Here is a 17,780-nt window from a genome sequence, read left to right as displayed (position 1 = left end):
GAGTCAGAGGTGAGTTATTTGTTTAAGCAGTGGTATGAGTCTGATTACCCCTAATGTAGACAACACAGTACAGTGGTCCCTCGTCTACTGCAGGGGGTTACGTTTCAAGACCACCCCGATAAGTGAAAAAACACGTAGTAGAGATGCGATAGTTATTATATTATTTAGGTCTATATTAACCCTTTACGAACCCTTTAGGACAGTGTTTCCCAAACTTTTTTTCTGGGCACCGATATTTTAAAAGTCACAAACCTTTGGGACCCACGTCAATAGACATTATCCGTAAACTCCTGGGAAACATGATGTGAGACAACCCAAATAAAAATCTCATGTGGCCCACCGAAGGTCGCGATCCAGTATGAGAAACAATGCTTTAGGAGGCATCGTAGGACGTGAAATATGGCAAAAACTTAACACAAATCTCGTTTCCCTTACGTACAGGTTATTTCTTGCAATACCCTGCATGTATGTGTTAAAAAATGTCTTTTAATTTATTTTTTAACCGTTTTTGATATTAGGCTAGAAAATGCTTATTTCATCACGAAAATAATGAAAATATTGGAAATTTAAAAATGTTAATATACTGCAAAAACCTGTAATTTGGAAAAATTTGCGATATATGAATACATTTAAATTATTAAAAACTTGCGATGCACTGAAGGTGCGATGGCCAAACCGCAATACAACGAGGGACGACTGTATAACACACCATAACAACCACAGCTTGTACAACCAGACTCCTATTGGCCACTCCAGCTTTCATTCTCCCCCAGTGGAAAGTCTATGCATAATCTTCATCAACCAGAACCTGCAGATAAATGTTGCATGTCACAGCCACTGTACGTCTGTCTTGCATGACTTGGCAGTCTTGTGTCTTCTTGGCCTGTCAGTGTTGGAATTAAGAGCTTTTTGACAGGTGGGTCTCTTTGTCAATGACACTTTTATTGCAGATGATGTTGATGTGAAAGCCACTACCCAATCCCCAACACCCAAAGAAGGTTGGTACCCTTAAAAGCCCTTCATATTTCCGAATTTCCAAAGGGTTACGGTGGAGCACTAGGAGTTAGTTTAGTACAAATGAATCAAGTTGTGCTTTGAAACGTAGGAAAGTAAAAATTTTGGTTGAGATGAAAGATCATCTGTTTTAATGGGTGTGGTCGGAGACAAGCAACTAAAGACATGGTTGAATAAAATATGATTTTTTATGTTTGGGTATTTAACAAGTTATCTGTCATTAATGTAATTCTTCTGTATTCAACATGTATGAGAGCTCAAACATACATGTAGCAAATGTGTGATAACTTGATGCTAAATGCAACATCCACGGACATCAACCTGTATACACTGTGTATCAAATGAAGGTATGAACGCGACAATGTTATTTAACATGTTCCCCCATACATTTAACAAATATAGTGCTGACGTTTGTCTTTATGCATACATTTAAAAATATCTGCTCCTCATTTGGATATGTGTGAAACTCTCTAGAACTATGACATGAAACTGACTTTAGTTTTCTACAGTATGGGGCAGAACTTTTTTTTTAAATGGCACATAGAAAGATATTGCAAATCAGGTGATAAAGCAAAAATTAATTTTAGTTTAAATATTGTCGTAATTATTATTCATACTTTTAAAATGTTCTTTCTTAAGTTGCTGAATTTGTTGGTTTTCATTCTAATGCATATTAGGACATTTCTGGAATTTACTAAAATCATGGATGTAGGCTCCAGATGAAGTCACTTGGGAAAAAACTGGAAGAAAACATTTAAAATTTACAAAAAGAACTCTTTAAAAGTACACCCTGTAAGAGTTAGCAATACCTTGTGCTAAAGTTACGTGTTGTGCTAAAATATCTGTAATCTCACCATTTCTTTCGAATGAATATTGGAGAACACATTACATCAAATAAATGTAGATTCCCTGCCGACACTCCTGTCGCTGCATTTACATTCTTAAGAAATCTAAAAGCATATTGATGCAACTCGGCTTTTCTAGAGACGACGCTTAACGATCCAGCAGCTGATCAGCTAAAGAATTTCTGAAGAGAACATTCGACAAAACCTAGCAGACGAGTTAATCCTGATTAACTGCCATGATGACTGTGCTTTCTTTCACAGACCAAGCCATTTTGTGCAAGAAACTCTCAGTCGATCTTCCTAGTAAGACATCTCTGTTAAATCCATTAATTCCAACCAGACTCTAGTCAACCTCTCTCAGTGTCGCACTTTCTAAACTTTCTGTAGGAAACATGTTGAACACATGTTTAGTTTTAGATGTTTTGGTGTGTCTCCAATTTAGCCCTATTCAACACAAATAAATGAAAAAGTGCAATCTGTATGTCTAACATATTAATAATCACTCATGAATGCACCTACAGTGCATTACTTATATTACTTACTCATATTTATTCATAATAATGTTTTTTTGCTCCCTGCACACATAAATTGCCATTTATGTGATTACATCTGGAATTCCGATCAGTCATATCTGAAATTTAGCTCATTTCGTTTGGTCAGTGTTCAAAATTCAGTCCAAAATCACAAATAGCTTAAAAATTCAGGTTGACTTTTGATTCAGAATTCCGCTGGCCGATGCTTGGAAATCTTTAACCGCTTGCTAGTGAGTGTGTGCTTGCTTCAGTGGACTTTACAGTACTATTCTTCACAATATGCTGTAAATTTCTCTTTGTCTCTGCTCAGATGATAACGTCCCTGTGTCAGCCATGGGGAGAAAAGACTCAGGTAATAAAGCGTCTGTGGAAAAAGTGCGACTCCTACATGAAATGTGTGATTTTTTTTTTCCAACTACTTCAAGAACTTTTCTCTAAAGTACATGTTGGGTTAAATGAAACTTCGTTCCAAGTATTTTCAGGTTGTGTAATACAGTGTTTCCAAACCTTTTCTGAGCCACGGCACATGTATATCATCAGGAAAAAACCTTCTGCACACCACCAAACAAAAATCTCACATGAAATATAATTATTTTCTAGTTTAAAGGACCTCATAATTGACTAAAATCTCGGCCTGTTTAGATATAAACAATGCTGATCTACTGGCAGGAATTGAATAAAGACACACACAAAGATCTTTAACAGCTCTCACTTTTTCTTTTTCTTTTTTTAGCTTTCCACCTAGCAGAAGCGTTTTTAATTGTTTTGCCTTTAACCAATTGAGGAGCAAAGACAAAAAATATACAATAAATAAATAATAGTTTCAGCCCAATTAAGTGAAATTGGATAATTTTCCACGGTACACTGGTGTGCCATGGCACGGTGGCTGGGAATCACGGGTCTAATAACTGTTAGAACATTTAAAAGGCTTCTAGACATAAGTGACCACAACCTACATAAGTGGAGTGTATTTGTCTCACATTTTCACCTCTGGGATTTCACAAAAAAGTGGAGCATCAAAAAAAAAAGAAAAAAAAAGAATTAATGATTTCTAAAAATGTCCCTGCTGTGTTTATAAGCCCATTCTGTGTTTCATATTTCTCCTCCATGCTTTCCATGTTGCCAAGAGCTTAGATACTGCTGCAGCTGTATGTGGTGTGAATGATGAAAGTCAGAATCTTGTCTTTAAGTCTTTTTGTTCGTCTGTGTAATATTACTCTGGTTGAGACTTGAACCTTAAAATAATACACAAAAGGTGGGTGTGTCAGCTATTTCTATAACATTCTAACACAATGATGGCCGGTGTCATAAATACATGTGTTTTTCTGACTGAGCAGTGTGGTCTCTGGGAGACGGCCCAGCCCCAGAGGAACTGGACAAGCCCATTGACACCCCGCCACTGTCCATTCTGCTGATAGAGAAACCTCAGAGTGGCTCCATTCCAGTTGGTGAGTCACAGCAAAATGAGAAGGCAAAAACCAGTAATACTGTAATGGACTCACAAACTCAAAGGCAGCCTCTGCCAGCTTCACCATTGGGGTTGGACAGAACTTGGTGTCTAAATGACAGGACTTCAAACTTCAAATTTCCGACCAAGTTTGGGGTATTTTTCAGTCCATGCAAAATTAAACTGAGTATTTTCATTATTAATTTGCTTTAAATGTTATAAGGACCCCTTTTAGACTGTTCTGTTAGCATTGGAGTCTGCATTACTAGCAGGAATATAAAAGACAGACACCAATAACAGAGTTTAGTTGTAAGCAACTGGACTTCTTCTTAGAGCTCGAAAGACGTTTTGTTCCTCAACTGAGGAACTTCATCAGTTTCTGGTTGATGTAAGAGGGAACACTGGTAGTTATGCTTCTCTAGACCACTCCCTTCTCTGCTTGACAAAGGAGTCACATGTCAAGGTGTGAAGAGTCGTTATGGTCACACCTCCCAAAAGACAGATACCTGCATCTGATGGTGATGGTGAACGCTCTAGACCATTTTTTTGACCAAGATGTATTATTACAGTATGTCATTTAAATAAGCAATTGGTGAAATGAAAACTTTGCATTCAAAGGTGGAGACATCAACTTTGTTGCCAAAGTGGAATGCAAAGATCTCCTCCGCAAACCCACTATCAAGTGGTTCAAAGGAAAATGGATGGATCTGGCCAGCAAAACAGGCAAACACTTGCAGCTCAAAGAGACGTTTGATCGGATCACTAAGGTACTGACCTCTACGCACTCCCTACTGTTTGTGATGGGTGAGAAACACGCTATATTTAATGTGTGCTATTTTTAAACTTGCCCCTGCTTATCACCTGCTGACAGATTCACACGTTTGAGATGCACATCATCAAGGCCAAAGAAAACTACGCTGGGAATTACAGGTGCGAGGTCACGTACAAGGACAAGTTCGACAGCTGTTCCTTTGACTTGGAAGTGAAAGGTTTGGAAAAGCAACAGTGTTAATTAAAACACCAGGGACGCAGTACAGTATGAGACAAACCTGTATATTTTTCCTGTATTACAGAAGCTGGACCAGCTGCCCCGAGTATTGATATTCGCTCAGCTTTTAAAAGAAGGTAATAAATAAAAAGTGATGTGACTACAAGATTGGGATAAAGTCAACGGCATCTACTTTGGATTCAGGATTCAAAACACACATTTCCTTTCAGTAATATTAGATTACAACAATTACAATTACATTGTAATGACAACCACAATAATTACATTAACCTTTGGTAAATGTAATTATTATACCCAGCTGACTTTTCAAGGCCAACACGTGTTTTTGATCTCCTTACAAACAATGGAAAGCAACTTAAAGCATCCCAGATTCACTGCATTGCCACAATGTTGCTGCTCACACCTGTGGCTCAACACTGTGGCAATAAACCCTGGGACAGCTCTTGATGCGTCTTACACAAATCACCTCACTTCAAGCTCTTATTCTCAAAAGGGCGAAAAAAGGTGGGGATTTGTGTAAGCATCAATTGTGTTAGCGTAGAGCTAACACGTCTATTGATATCAGAGTCTTTGCTTTGTGTTGCTCAGTTAGCATTGTTTCCTAGTGCCAGTTACTAGTTGACCTCTGATTAAATCTTTATTAATCTCTCCCTGTTAACAACAGCAGTGAAGGACAAGACGATGCAGGGGAGCTTGACTTTAGTGGGCTCCTTAAACATAGGTGAGAATCCCATCCTCAGTGGATTATTTTTTAATTTTGGATGTGCCTCTTTCTATAAAACCTTCATAAATTTAGTGTGTGTCATTCTACGATGGCAAGCACATCTCATAATATCATACATAAGCAAGGCAGCAGCAGGGGTTTTCAAAGTTTAGTATTTTTGGCTTTGACAGATTAAATCAAATTGTTTTTTTAAACAAATAGAATATACATATTCTTTTACCAAATCCAAAAAGGCTAACTAACCACATAATGTATGACTATTTGGCAAAAATAAATAAAAAAACCCTTTACAGGAAGACATTCCTTGCAGAGTGAGCCCATTTGACGTATACAGATGGATCATCTGCATAACATTTGACATTTATTGTCCAGTTTTGATATTAATGCAGAAAACTTTGCATAACTTAGTTTATGACCAAGCATCTACTTTTGTGTATTAGTATTTTACATAGTTATTAATTTGTCAACAACAAGAAAATCATAGTTTTATAGTTTTATATTTTTTTATATAGTTTTATATATAGTTTTTGGGGAAAAAAACTGTAGTCTAGTCTAATTTAGTGTTAATTTATATAGTTTTTGAAAGTTTAAAAAAAACCGTAGTCTAGTCTAATTTAGTGTTAATTTGCAACTGCTCATATTCTCTTCATATCCTTTGCCTTAAAGTTTGAAAACCTCTGCAATGCCAGAGCTACTGTAGTGCTTCAAACAAACTCCCTATTTCATTTGTGCATATTTGAGATGCTAGAATTCAGTGTTTACGTGTCTAAGTACAAAACATGTAGGCAGTGGCATTTCTTTTATTTTGGGCTTGTCTCTTCTTCTCCCCTACATATTCAGAAATCAAAGGTTAGTACAGAGAAAACCTAATAGGGTTTTAAATGATTAGACCTTACTTTGGGTGAGTACTGTAATCCTGTAGCGTGCCCAGCATGACATGTAGTTTTAGGAATTGGACCAGCAAGAGTGTTGGCCTTCTGTAGTACGGTAACACTTCATTTGAAGGCAGCATTCTTAACTGCTCTGACAGCAATCAGTGATCATGGAAATGGGCCTTGCATCATAAACAGCCTGTGGCGACTGCTTTATTCCAGCTTCTAAAGCATGTGCAACCTTTTATGAGGCAAGCAGCGCCGTTTCGGATCATTACTGATGTGCTATTGAGCGGGCCAATGAGCAATGATGCTGTAAAATAGTGTTATCGCTACATTGTCGTTTTATTTCAACTTAGAAATATAAGACAAAACTCCACCGTGTTTATTTTCGCCTTCTTGGTAATTGCTTGAAAATAAACGAATGAGAAATACGAGCAGAAACTTGAAAAATACTCAATGCTATTCATCTCCAATCTTTCAGACATTTGAATGATGTCATTGAAAGACTGACTGAATGTTTTTTTTTCTTTAAATGAACTAATATACAGTATAGACTCATGTCCGGGACAATGTCTCCTCTAACATATTAGCAAACAGCTCTTTTAGTCACAAACATCTTCTAACAGTGTCAGAGCATCTGTGAAGTGATAAAACCAACCAATAATGAACAAAGGGATGGGCCAAATCAAAGCAGAAAAACAAAAAAGACAGAAAAAGATTCATAGAGAAAGTGTTTGCTTGTTTGTTTGTTTTTTTGTGTATGTTACTGGATTCTTTAAATCGATACATGGTGGTATCACAGAAATACTCTTCTGAACTGAGAACTGAACTGAAAAAGACAATACGATCTAAAAGCAATTACAAGTAAAGAAGGTTGCAGGTTTTTAACTTTTTTTGTGTTAATATGTTTTTGTAAAGTAGCGCCTTTATATATCAAAAAATTCAATGGCCACCAATGTAGCATGAACTCTACGTATCAACGGATCACACTAAATGTAATGTTGAGTAGATCCTGACATTAAGAGAATGACCCTTCGGGCTTATTTATATTTTGTTTTACAAAAAAACAGAACTTGACCATACAGCAATACCACATTAATATATGACAATCAAGAAGCCCATCCCTTTGTGCGACATGTTCTGAGGAACCCTCTCCAAGCAAGAGAATAAGGTTAACGATTGAAATATGGACTTGGATTCTGGTGGTTGTGTCGGAAAGCCAAAAATGTAAATAACCTACCTTTTGCAGTTTTTCCCCATCAGAGTGGTTCCTCAGGGCACGTTGCAAACAGCAGTCTTTGACAGCTCTGCTCACATTGTTCCTTCCTGTATGGCACCACTAGGGAGCCACAAAAGCAGGATGACACTCCAGAGATTGATGTGTGGGAGATCCTGAAGAACGCTCGACCTGATGAATATGAGAAGATTGCTTTTATGTATGGCATCACTGACTTGCGTGGTCTGCTGAAGAGATTGAAAAAGATCCCAAGAGAGGAGAAGAAATGTGAAGGTAAGGGTTTCGGAAAGGAAAATATTTGACTTTTAGGAAGTAACTTGCATTGACTTTGATTGTCTGCTGTATTTTAAGCTTTTGCAAAGAAGCTTGAACCAACTTACCAGGTAGATAAAGGTGGAAAGATCCGGTTGGTGGTGGACCTGGCTGATCCCACTGTTGATCTGAAGTGGTACAAGAATGGTCAAGAAATTAGGCCTACACCCAAGTATGGAATTACATTTTCTTTTGCATATTTTCTTTGTTATTTTTCCAATTATATTTATTTTTGTATATATTTTCTTTGTGCTTTTATTTGTAAATGCATTTCTTTTACTTTTCTGCTATTATGTGTTTTTTTAACTGTTTTCATACAAAGGCAGAATGGTTCATCATTTATAAAAAGATTTAAAACATACAAAAACCTGAGGGTTTTTGGTTTTAAATCAATCATTTGCTGTACTGTGAACCATTGACAGTTGATGTCAGTGAATAAATAACAATGCCTCGACTCGAATGTGGCTCCAATCAGCCTTCTACAGTCTGACGCAGACACACATTGGTCATTACTGTAGGAATTCATACGGCTGTTTATGAGCTGCATTTGGGGGAAAAAACAGTGTATGGCGATAATAACTGCTGTAATTGTCCTACTTTGTACAGGAAAAAGGTGATACCTCCTTCACAGGTCTTTAACAGAGTCTGACTTTGAAACAGATATTCAAGGAGCTAAATGAAATATTAAGATTCCTATTTAAGATACACTTACTTTAGTGTCATCTACTCTATTTCTTGCTATAAGTAAGTGATCCAATAGGGATTCAAGCCAAATTATTAAAATTCAACATTTAACATCATGCACTTAAAAGGATCAAATTTACGAAAAAACTTTTAGGAAAAGCAGTACTGTGACAATCTTAGGTGTAACCTGTAATTTACATAATTGAAAGGTTTTCATTTGGTGGTAAAGTTGCCACTTGTTAGGACAAACCATAGAAAATTACTGTAATAACCTCAGTATTTTATTTAAACTTATTTTTCCTCCTATTTTAGAGTAATTTAATCTTAAAGAGTTGGTCCGCCACCATTTCAGTTTTTAAAACATATAGTGAGTATAATATTACATTTAGCAACTACCTGGCAAGCCTGTTCCACTTAGAGTTGGTGGTAATTAAAAATTAAGCTGAAAGTCAAACCAGCTAAATTACGTTACTGAGAACTAAAAGTTCTGTTCGAGGCCAGTCAATGTTAAAGCCATTTGGGAGGATATTGCTGTTTTCTGGTGTTGCTCATCTATGGCATACTCTCCAGGACTCCCAGTTCTTGAGATCTTGTTATCAGTCACTGTCTGTTGTATAACACTAATGTTGACTACCAGTTGTACCTCCAGGCATGATGTCTCTCTGTCTTTGTCTGTCTGCCTAATATCATGGTGATCCTTCCCATCTGTGGCCCTTTCTGACTCAACTGCTGACCTTTAGTCAAAGAAAGTAAGTTTATTCTGATGGTCAGTTCTTGCTTAATCATAGTAATTGTTGATTGCATTGGCTTTGATGCAGGTTCGCTGCTCAGGGATGATGCTTTGTTTTCAGCTTAAAGTTTTGTGCTTTTGCATTTACCTGTCTCTTCTTTCATTTTTTATTTGCTACATGCCCAGTAGTTTTGGTTGATTAGAAATTTAACTTGTGGACATTCTATATAGGTACATCTTTGAGCATAAGGGCACACAAAGGATTATGGTCATCAACAACTGCACCATGAATGACGATGCGGCTTACTGTGTAGCTGCAGGAGATGAGAAGTGTACAACCGAGCTCTTTGTCAAAGGTATCGCATCTACAGCGGATTAAGTTCAGGGCAGATGGAAGTGTAATCAATCACTTCCCAATCACTCAGTCTAATCAAACTTCATTATCATCCTCCTGTGTTGTCCCGCAGACGTCACTCAGTCTAATCAAACTTCATTATCATCCTCCTGTGTTGTCCCGCAGAGCTGCCAATTAAGATTGTCAAGGGTATTGAACCTGTCAAGACTACGGTGAATGAGAGAATCGAGCTGGAGTGTGAGGTGTCAGAGGAAGGTGCTCAAGTCAAATGGTAAGGATTCAACTGTCGTTTTTAAAGTGCATTATGTTTTCACATACTGTATTAGACAACTCCCTGAATAATTTATTTACCTAGAAATGTATAAGTTACACTGAAGTACACTGTTTGGGAATATATTTTTCATGCAGGATGAAGAACGGTGTTGAGGTTCCAACAGGGGTACGCTCCAGATACCGAGTCAAGTCTGAGGGCACCAAACATTATTTAGTTATTGATGATGCCTCCAGGGAGGACACTGGGACATACTCTGTCATGGCCAGCGGTGGCACCTCTGAGGCTCATATACAAGTTGACTGTATGTCCAGCCATCTTTTCTTTTAAACGTTACTTACAATCCTGAAATGCTTTTAAGCAAAAATTGCATTGACTATTGACAATATGTTTTGTTTTTTTTTGTCTTGCTTCCACAGTAAAGCCACTGAAGATCTACCAGGACTTACAGGATATGACAGTCTTGTTAGGTCAATCCTTCAAAATGAACTGTGAAATCTTCCCAGGCAATGTCCCAGGTCGGTGGTACAGGAATGGACAACTGATCCAGCCCAATGACCGTATGAATATAATACACAGAAATAAGTATGTAGATACAATAAAACAACAGACAGTTGACGGAACGTTCTACCAGTTGATAAATGCAATGAATTTGTTTTTTCAGGATCCACCGACTGGAGATTGCAGCCAGCTCTCTCCATGATGCTGGAGACTACACTTTTGTGCCTGAAGGATATTCACAGAGCCTCTCTGCCAAAATTCACATCATCGGTACTAAACTGTTTCCAAGGCCAGGTCTTTTGAATATCTGTGTCAATCTGTTTACTATCCATTTTGTAATCTAAAAATCTATCTTCAAAGACCCACCAAAGGTCCACTTGGATAGCTTAAATTTCCCAGACAACACTGTGACCATTGTGGCAGGAAACAAACTTCGCTTGGAAATTCCCATCAGTGGAGAACCAGCGCCACGAGTTGTGTGGATGAAAGGAGAACGAGTAAGCTTAAGTCTTAAACTTTTCGCAAATGTTACCAAAATTCTGCAAAAGACAAAACCACAATGCATTTGGAGTGATTCTTTAAATTTTCATTTGAGTTATTGACGTTTTGAAAACAAAAACAAGCTACTTCTGTGTAGTAGTTTCACAATTACGTATTTTACAATGTTTTAAGCTCAAAGGTAGATAATTCTGTCTCTTCTGTCAAAGGTAATTCTTGATTCAGGCCATCGTGTCCGAGCCGAAACGTACGGCGATCAGACCAGCCTTACAATTGAAGTCACAGAGCGAGAGGACACAGGGAACTACAAGATAGTACTGCAAAATGAAGCTGGTGAAGCCACCGCTTGTGTTAAAATCAAGGTTGTAGGTAAGACATTTAAAAGTAAATTAAGATTAAACCAAGAAATAACTATTTTCTTGAATGCTCAGTATACGATTTTGGTGTCCGTAGACATTCCTGACCCTCCAGAGGCTCCAGTGGTCCCAGTGGTGGGTGGTGATTGGTGCTCTATGATATGGGAACCACCAAAATATGACGGAGCTTCCCCAATATTAGGCAAATATTTGTCGATCACTATCACATATTATGTTGATGAGTGGATTTAACATGTTAAGCTCCTGCCTTCTACTGTACAGGTTACTTTATTGAGAGAAAGAAAAAGCAGAGCTCCAGATGGATGAGATTGAATTTCGACTTGATAAAAGAAACATCATTTGATCCCAAAAAGATGATTGAAGGTGTGCCATATGAAGTCCGGATCTTTGCTGTCAATGCTATTGGCGTGTCCAAGCCAAGTGAACCATCCAAACCCTTTACGCCCCTTGGTGAGTTGTCCATATGTCTCCATTTAGTCACCACTGAGGTTCCACCTCATGTAGTGACTAACAATGAAACAAAATGGTCCATTAAAACACTTGGCAAGTAGATGTGTTTTTGTTATCTACCCTTGCTAGCTTAGCAACACAGCTGTTCTTCACCATTTCCCATCAGAAACATTTCTGACTGTGTATCATGCTTAATGCACTAGAGCTTTAGAAGATATCCAATGTGTCTTTATAATGGCCGTCAAATTGTCTGTGGATTAGAAGTTTATAAATGCAGGTCTGCCAAAGGGTTCAATGGGAGTTAAGCATGATTCACATTACAGGAATATATGGCAACAGGGGCAACTATTCAGATTTGTTAAAAACAGATTGATCCCATACTAGTTTGAGATCGGCGCCTTGCTCTTATCCTTGTGATTAACTACAATGGATGTTTCACTTCACATTTCTATCTTTGGTTATCAAATTCCGACTTCTCTCATCGTCTAGCTGTGACAAGTGAGCCAACTATGCTAGTTGTGGACGATGTCACTGACACCTCAGTGACTGTTAAATGGCGCCCTCCTGAGACTATTGGTGCTGCTGGTCTAGATGGATACATCGTGGAGTACTGCGTAGAAGGAAGTAAGTCAACCACTAATATCCCTAAATACTGCATTATTATAGAGGTACTAGCCCTACAGAGTTTGTTTTACAGAAACTGTAACTCAACAAGTGTCTTATTCTAAAACAGCTGATGAGTGGATATCATCTAACAAAGAGGTCACAGAAAAGACCAAGCACACTATAACCGGTCTAACCCCTGGCTCTAAAATCCTAATTCGTGTCAAGGCTGTCAATGCTGCTGGAGAGAGTGCTCCAAAGACTCTACAGCACTCCGTAATGGTCAAAGAAGTCATTGGTAAGCTTTAGGACTTTGGGCTTTGTATTACTGTATATGTTTTGGATAACAATGGTAAATAGATATTAATAAAAGAAATTTTGGTAAAATTCGTAATTATTGTCCATTTCAGAACCACCCAAAATCCGTGTCCCACGACACTTGAAGCAGACGTACACTCGCAAAGTTGGAGAAACTGTCAACCTTGTAGTTCCGTTTATGGTAAATTTATCAGCTACGTTAATATGCATTAGGCTTCTCTGATCGAGAAGAAGAACAATGATTCCATGCTGCTCTATGTAATAAATGCAGGGCAAACCCAGACCAAAAGTCACCTGGCTGAAGGACGGAAAACCCATCGAGCCTTCCCACGTCAGCATCCGCAACACAGAGTGTGATAGCATTATCTTTATCCGTAAAGCAGAACGCAGCCACTCTGGAAAGTATGAGATGATAGTGCAGGTTGAAAACCATAAAGACACAGCTAATATTGACATACAAATCGTAGGTGAGTAAATGTTCCTAGCTCCTAATCAGAAGATCATATCAGCTGTATTTTTAAAATCAACAGTTGTGAGGGTGCTGTTTTGCTCAGTGTCTTATGACTGGTGTTTAGATCTACCTGGACCTCCACAATGTGTGACAATTGAAGATGTCTGGGGAGAAAATGTGGCTCTGTCCTGGACTCCACCAAAAGATAGTGGCAATGCCCCGATAACAGGCTACACCATACAAAAAGCAGACAAAAAGACAATGGTAGATTGTTGATGTCAAATGTAAAGCTTCACGAGAAACATTCTGCTTGTGTTTTCCCTGAAGAATTAACTTCACCTTCTAAACTCTCCTTTTCAGGAATGGTACACATGCATCGATCACTACCATCGAAACACCATTACTGTTACAGAATTGGTGGTTGGGAATGAGTATTTCTTCAGGGTGTTCTCAGAGAATATGTGTGGACTGAGTGAAGCTGCTACCCAAACCAAAAAGAGTGCCCTCATCGTCAAAGAAGGTACAAATCTGAGTCTATAAAAGAAGGGTTTGTTCACAGTAGTTGTTATAGGTTTGTTTGGAGATTGCTATGTTTGTTAAGAGATTGCTAGGTTTGTCGTGCTAGGTTTGTTAAGGGATTGAAAAGCCTAACAGTTTTGATGAAACTGGATTGCTTCCAAAGAGAAAACCTTAGAGCAGGGGTGTCCACTTTGTTGGCTTGGGAGCTACTTTTCAAATGACCAGAACAAAGTGATCTACCTACATTGATAATATTAAATATATATTTACCCATATGAACTGAATGTACTAGCTGTTGCCATATGGCACAACATGATTCAATACTTGTATTGTTGCCAATTTAGTTCTAGAGATTAAATGCCAATCTACTCTGCTGCTGATTTGTTAGCTAACCTTTTCTTTCACAGTTGTTGATCTCAAAGGTACTGTCAGTAATGGTTTCCACCCTCAAATATACCATGGGTTGGGGGTATAACTGACAGGCTCTTAGAGGATGGTGTATTAGTCTTAGACACAGATGAATAAAAAAACATTGTCTTTCCCTCATCACAGACAAATCCCCACATGATACCGCTCAGTGTCAGTATCATGCAAAACCCCATTCCTTTACCCTTCCCCCAACAGGCATGCAGATGAAAATCCCAGAGTATAATGACCATGACTTCAAGGAGGCACCAAAGTTCACACAGCCACTCATCAACATCTGTGCCGTTGCTGGCTACAACACCACCCTCAACTGCAGTGTCCGTGCCAACCCAAGGGTGGGTGATAGAACAAAGAATAGAGAAAGTTTGAACCACACAATATATTACTGTCAATGGAGTGACTAATCTGTTGTGGTGATCTTTATGTCTGACTGCAGCCAAAAGTGATGTGGATGAAGAATAAGATCATCATCGTTGACGACCCTCGCTACCGCATATTTAGCAACCAGGGAGTATGTACTCTGGAGATTAGAAAGCCAAGTCCTTATGATGGTGGCACATACACATGCAAAGCCATCAACGACTTGGGAGAAGACCAAGTGGAGTGCAAGCTGGAGGTTAAAGGTCAGTTTTGGGCTGGGAGCCAGAGCTGCGTGACTCCCTGGGTCCCTGTGTGCATCTAGTTTCCTAAAGATCTTTTTGGTGTTGACTTTATTTTTGTGAATTTCTTATTAATCGTGTTCAGTTCTTAAGCATATTTCCTTTTTAAGGACATTGCTTAGATGTCTTTATAGATCATTTAAATTCAAAGTATAGTAAGTAAAGACAGTAAAAACAGCTTTGGCAAACCAAATCCACCAGGGTACCACAGTGTTAACTGTGTGCTACAGTCTTCAATGGGATGGCCAGATAGCCGCTGGACACGTAAGTATACGAGTTGGGTTGCACCAGCTATTCGTAATTTCGTTACTGACGTTTAGTCTCATGTCTATATTATCATCATGTCAGTTCTACTGAAAAAAAATCATGAGAACATTAAAAGGCAGACAGCAGGGTTTCAATTGACATATCATTCAATAGCATTCCCTGTTAATTATATGTATTGTTGTTTCAGTGCAGTATTTACCATTATGATTTAATGTTTCTGCAATACAAATACATGTTATATCATTGCCAAGTCTGTTGTTGGTCATCAAATAATATTTAAATATTATTTGATGTACCTTGGTTTGGTATTAAAGACTTCAAAATCAGATTTATAAGTCATATTTGGAAAATTTCTTTTAAAGCTAACGTTAGCTTTGTTAGAAGCTCAGTTATACCCAGAGCAGTAGCTCAAGTGTCTTCATGGGGAGGTATCGCTAATTACAATTAGACTTGAACTTATGAACATCTGGTGCAAAGGGATCCCGAAGCCCATTTTGTGAATTAGACACCAATAATAAACCTCTCATATGTGTGTGCAGTCTACATAATATCTGATGACACACATCCATCGGTACGATTTATAAGATCTCCCCTGTGTTTTCATACAACTCTTTTCAGCCCAGTCCATTCAGCCATTTTGTTCTGTTCATTGTCCCAACACTCCACATTCACAAACAGTCTGTCACAGGTCCCAGTAGGCATAACTTATAGAGACGTGATGTTGTGTGTTGTATTACTTCTGTGTTTCCATCTTAAACTATTGTTGGTGATTCCAGTCTGCCCTTCCTGCCACATATTTAACTCCCCATATAAAAGAAATCAGTAATACCTCAACAGTTTTCCTGGGTGTACACATATAACTCCATGTAAACATTGTGTTAACCCCTCTTCTCTTTCTCTCCTCTCTCCCCCAGTCCAAACTCAAGAATTGTGAATGTATGTTCTTTAAAAAAAGGTAAGCTTTCATATGGTTTTGGCATATGAAGCTTATGTCATTCATTATGCATCTCTCAGTCAGTTTTGGAACGCTTCTCTGTCGGTGGAAATTTTTTGTACAGTTTGCATCGTTACATTTTTTTCTAGTCTGAGAAAATGGAGAGAAGATATGTTAAAGATCTATAAATTTTCCCAGCAATTTGTTTTCTCATTTCTTTCCCAATAAACATAAACTGTCTGTTTTTAACTAAACATTTAATACATATTTGAACTGATTCCAAAGACCCCCTGTCATGTACCCCATCTGACAGAAAAGGTAAGTAAACGCTGTGTTGTGTTTGAAAAGTTCTGATGTGTGGAAAGAGCACTTTTTTCATGTTTCTACATGGAATCAATTTCATCTTGAATCTGTGAGCTAAATTTTTTTAAAAACACTCCCCTTACTATACAATTATTTTTACCATGTTCAGATTAATAAGAAAAACATACATTTAACTGGAGCTGCAGCCAGGACAGACCGAACCAGAGCGCTTTCTTTTTTTGCATGTTAAAGCTTAACTTGACACTACATCAGGAAGCAGAGGATTCCAAGACTCTGAATGTTTTACAGTTCAGGATGAGCTCTATTTTACACACTCTCGGTCCAGAGTTGTAAACATTTATACTCGCTTCTCTGCTTTGCTGGTTGTGATTATTTCTCCCCTCTCTTTCTGTCTATTCTTTCTCCTGTTGACATGTATTAATGTATATCCCAAGCATCTTATTCGAGTTTTTTTTTTCTCCTAGGGGGTTACACCTTCTTCGAACTCATGCAGCGCGGAGTGCCCCTTAATCTGATCGACAAGTACATGAATGACGCAAAGATTGTGGAGCCGGAGAAGTAAAATCAGAGAGAATGAAATAAGACGTTTTAGCTTCAAAGACTTTTTCACTAGTGATCTGAAGTCAGTGGACTGGAAGCAGATGGAGGGATGGATGACATAACAGAAGGAAGAGTGTGGGTGTTCTTCTTCCTCATAATTTTTTTTCAGCACTTGGCATCCTTATGTTGCGTTACTGCCACTTGTGGGTATGTGGGTGTGGCATGTTTTTATTAGAGGAGCAAAACAGCCAGTTTGCTTCTTTGCCACCATCTTGTTTTGCAAACACTGTGCCAGCACAGGTGCATGTGGGCGGTGGGTTTTTGTTCTAGCTTTACTCAGTTTAAGAGGTTTGTACAAAACACATACAAAGCACAACTACACAGTTACTACAGGATTTAAAGTTGAGATTTAAGTATGTGGCAGCAGAAAGAAGAAAATGGATTTGAAGACATATTGGATTATGAACGTTTTGACACTCACACTGTTTTTCTGCTTACTCAGTGTAGGGGTTTACAAACAGCCCATTGCATGATACATTTTTCTGCTTACTCAGTGTGGTTTACAAACAGCCCATTGCATGATACTTTATGATGTTTGAATTTATATTGGACTGGATGCTTGACTGAGGCTGAGGAGTTGTGGGTGCATGTCTTCACCTTTGTAATTATGAAAATATTAATAAACAGTACAATTAAAATACACTTTCCTAAAATGTCAATTCTTTGTGTGGCGTTTTCAAAAAAATTTCCAAAAATGTCAATTCTTTGTGTGGCGTTTTGCTTATCTGATTTGATATTCTGCAGATCTTTTTGCAGAAAAACAATGGAATTTCAATGTCTAAGACCACTTAAGAAAAGAGTTATATACCGTAAATTA

At 38.1% G+C, this 17,780-nt stretch overlaps 1 protein-coding gene across 4 annotated transcripts; it reads left to right on the top strand.

The window, feature by feature from the left end:
- The first annotated feature begins 591 nt into the window (after positions 1 to 591).
- Positions 592 to 17,437, top strand: mybpc1 (myosin binding protein C1). 4 transcript variants are annotated; one of them, XM_025057287.1, is made up of 30 exons: positions 592 to 2,162; positions 2,703 to 2,744; positions 3,730 to 3,840; positions 4,458 to 4,606; positions 4,711 to 4,828; positions 4,913 to 4,964; positions 5,513 to 5,569; positions 6,413 to 6,421; positions 7,791 to 7,957; positions 8,036 to 8,168; positions 9,421 to 9,429; positions 9,642 to 9,766; positions 9,931 to 10,036; positions 10,174 to 10,340; positions 10,456 to 10,621; positions 10,701 to 10,807; positions 10,898 to 11,034; positions 11,245 to 11,404; positions 11,489 to 11,593; positions 11,674 to 11,862; positions 12,352 to 12,486; positions 12,596 to 12,763; positions 12,876 to 12,964; positions 13,055 to 13,250; positions 13,359 to 13,498; positions 13,595 to 13,754; positions 14,378 to 14,514; positions 14,616 to 14,802; positions 16,020 to 16,060; positions 16,828 to 17,437. In XM_025057287.1, the coding sequence occupies exons 1-29, from the start codon at positions 2,096 to 2,098 to the stop codon at positions 16,037 to 16,039; spliced, it is 3,408 nt and encodes a 1,135-aa protein (XP_024913055.1). In that variant the 5' UTR covers positions 592 to 2,095; the 3' UTR covers positions 16,040 to 16,060; positions 16,828 to 17,437. The 4 variants fall into 4 exon arrangements, with proteins under 4 accessions (XP_024913055.1, XP_024913056.1, XP_024913058.1 ...); XM_025057288.1 differs by lacking the exon at positions 9,421 to 9,429; XM_025057290.1 differs by lacking the exons at positions 9,421 to 9,429; positions 16,020 to 16,060.
- The last annotated feature ends 343 nt before the right edge of the window (positions 17,438 to 17,780 follow it).

This window comes from Cynoglossus semilaevis, chromosome 8 (assembly GCF_000523025.1).
Source record: "Cynoglossus semilaevis isolate Cse_v1.0 chromosome 8, Cse_v1.0, whole genome shotgun sequence".
Classification (NCBI taxonomy): Eukaryota; Metazoa; Chordata; class Actinopteri; order Pleuronectiformes; family Cynoglossidae; genus Cynoglossus; species Cynoglossus semilaevis.
This window is presented reverse-complemented; position numbering and strand designations above follow the sequence as displayed.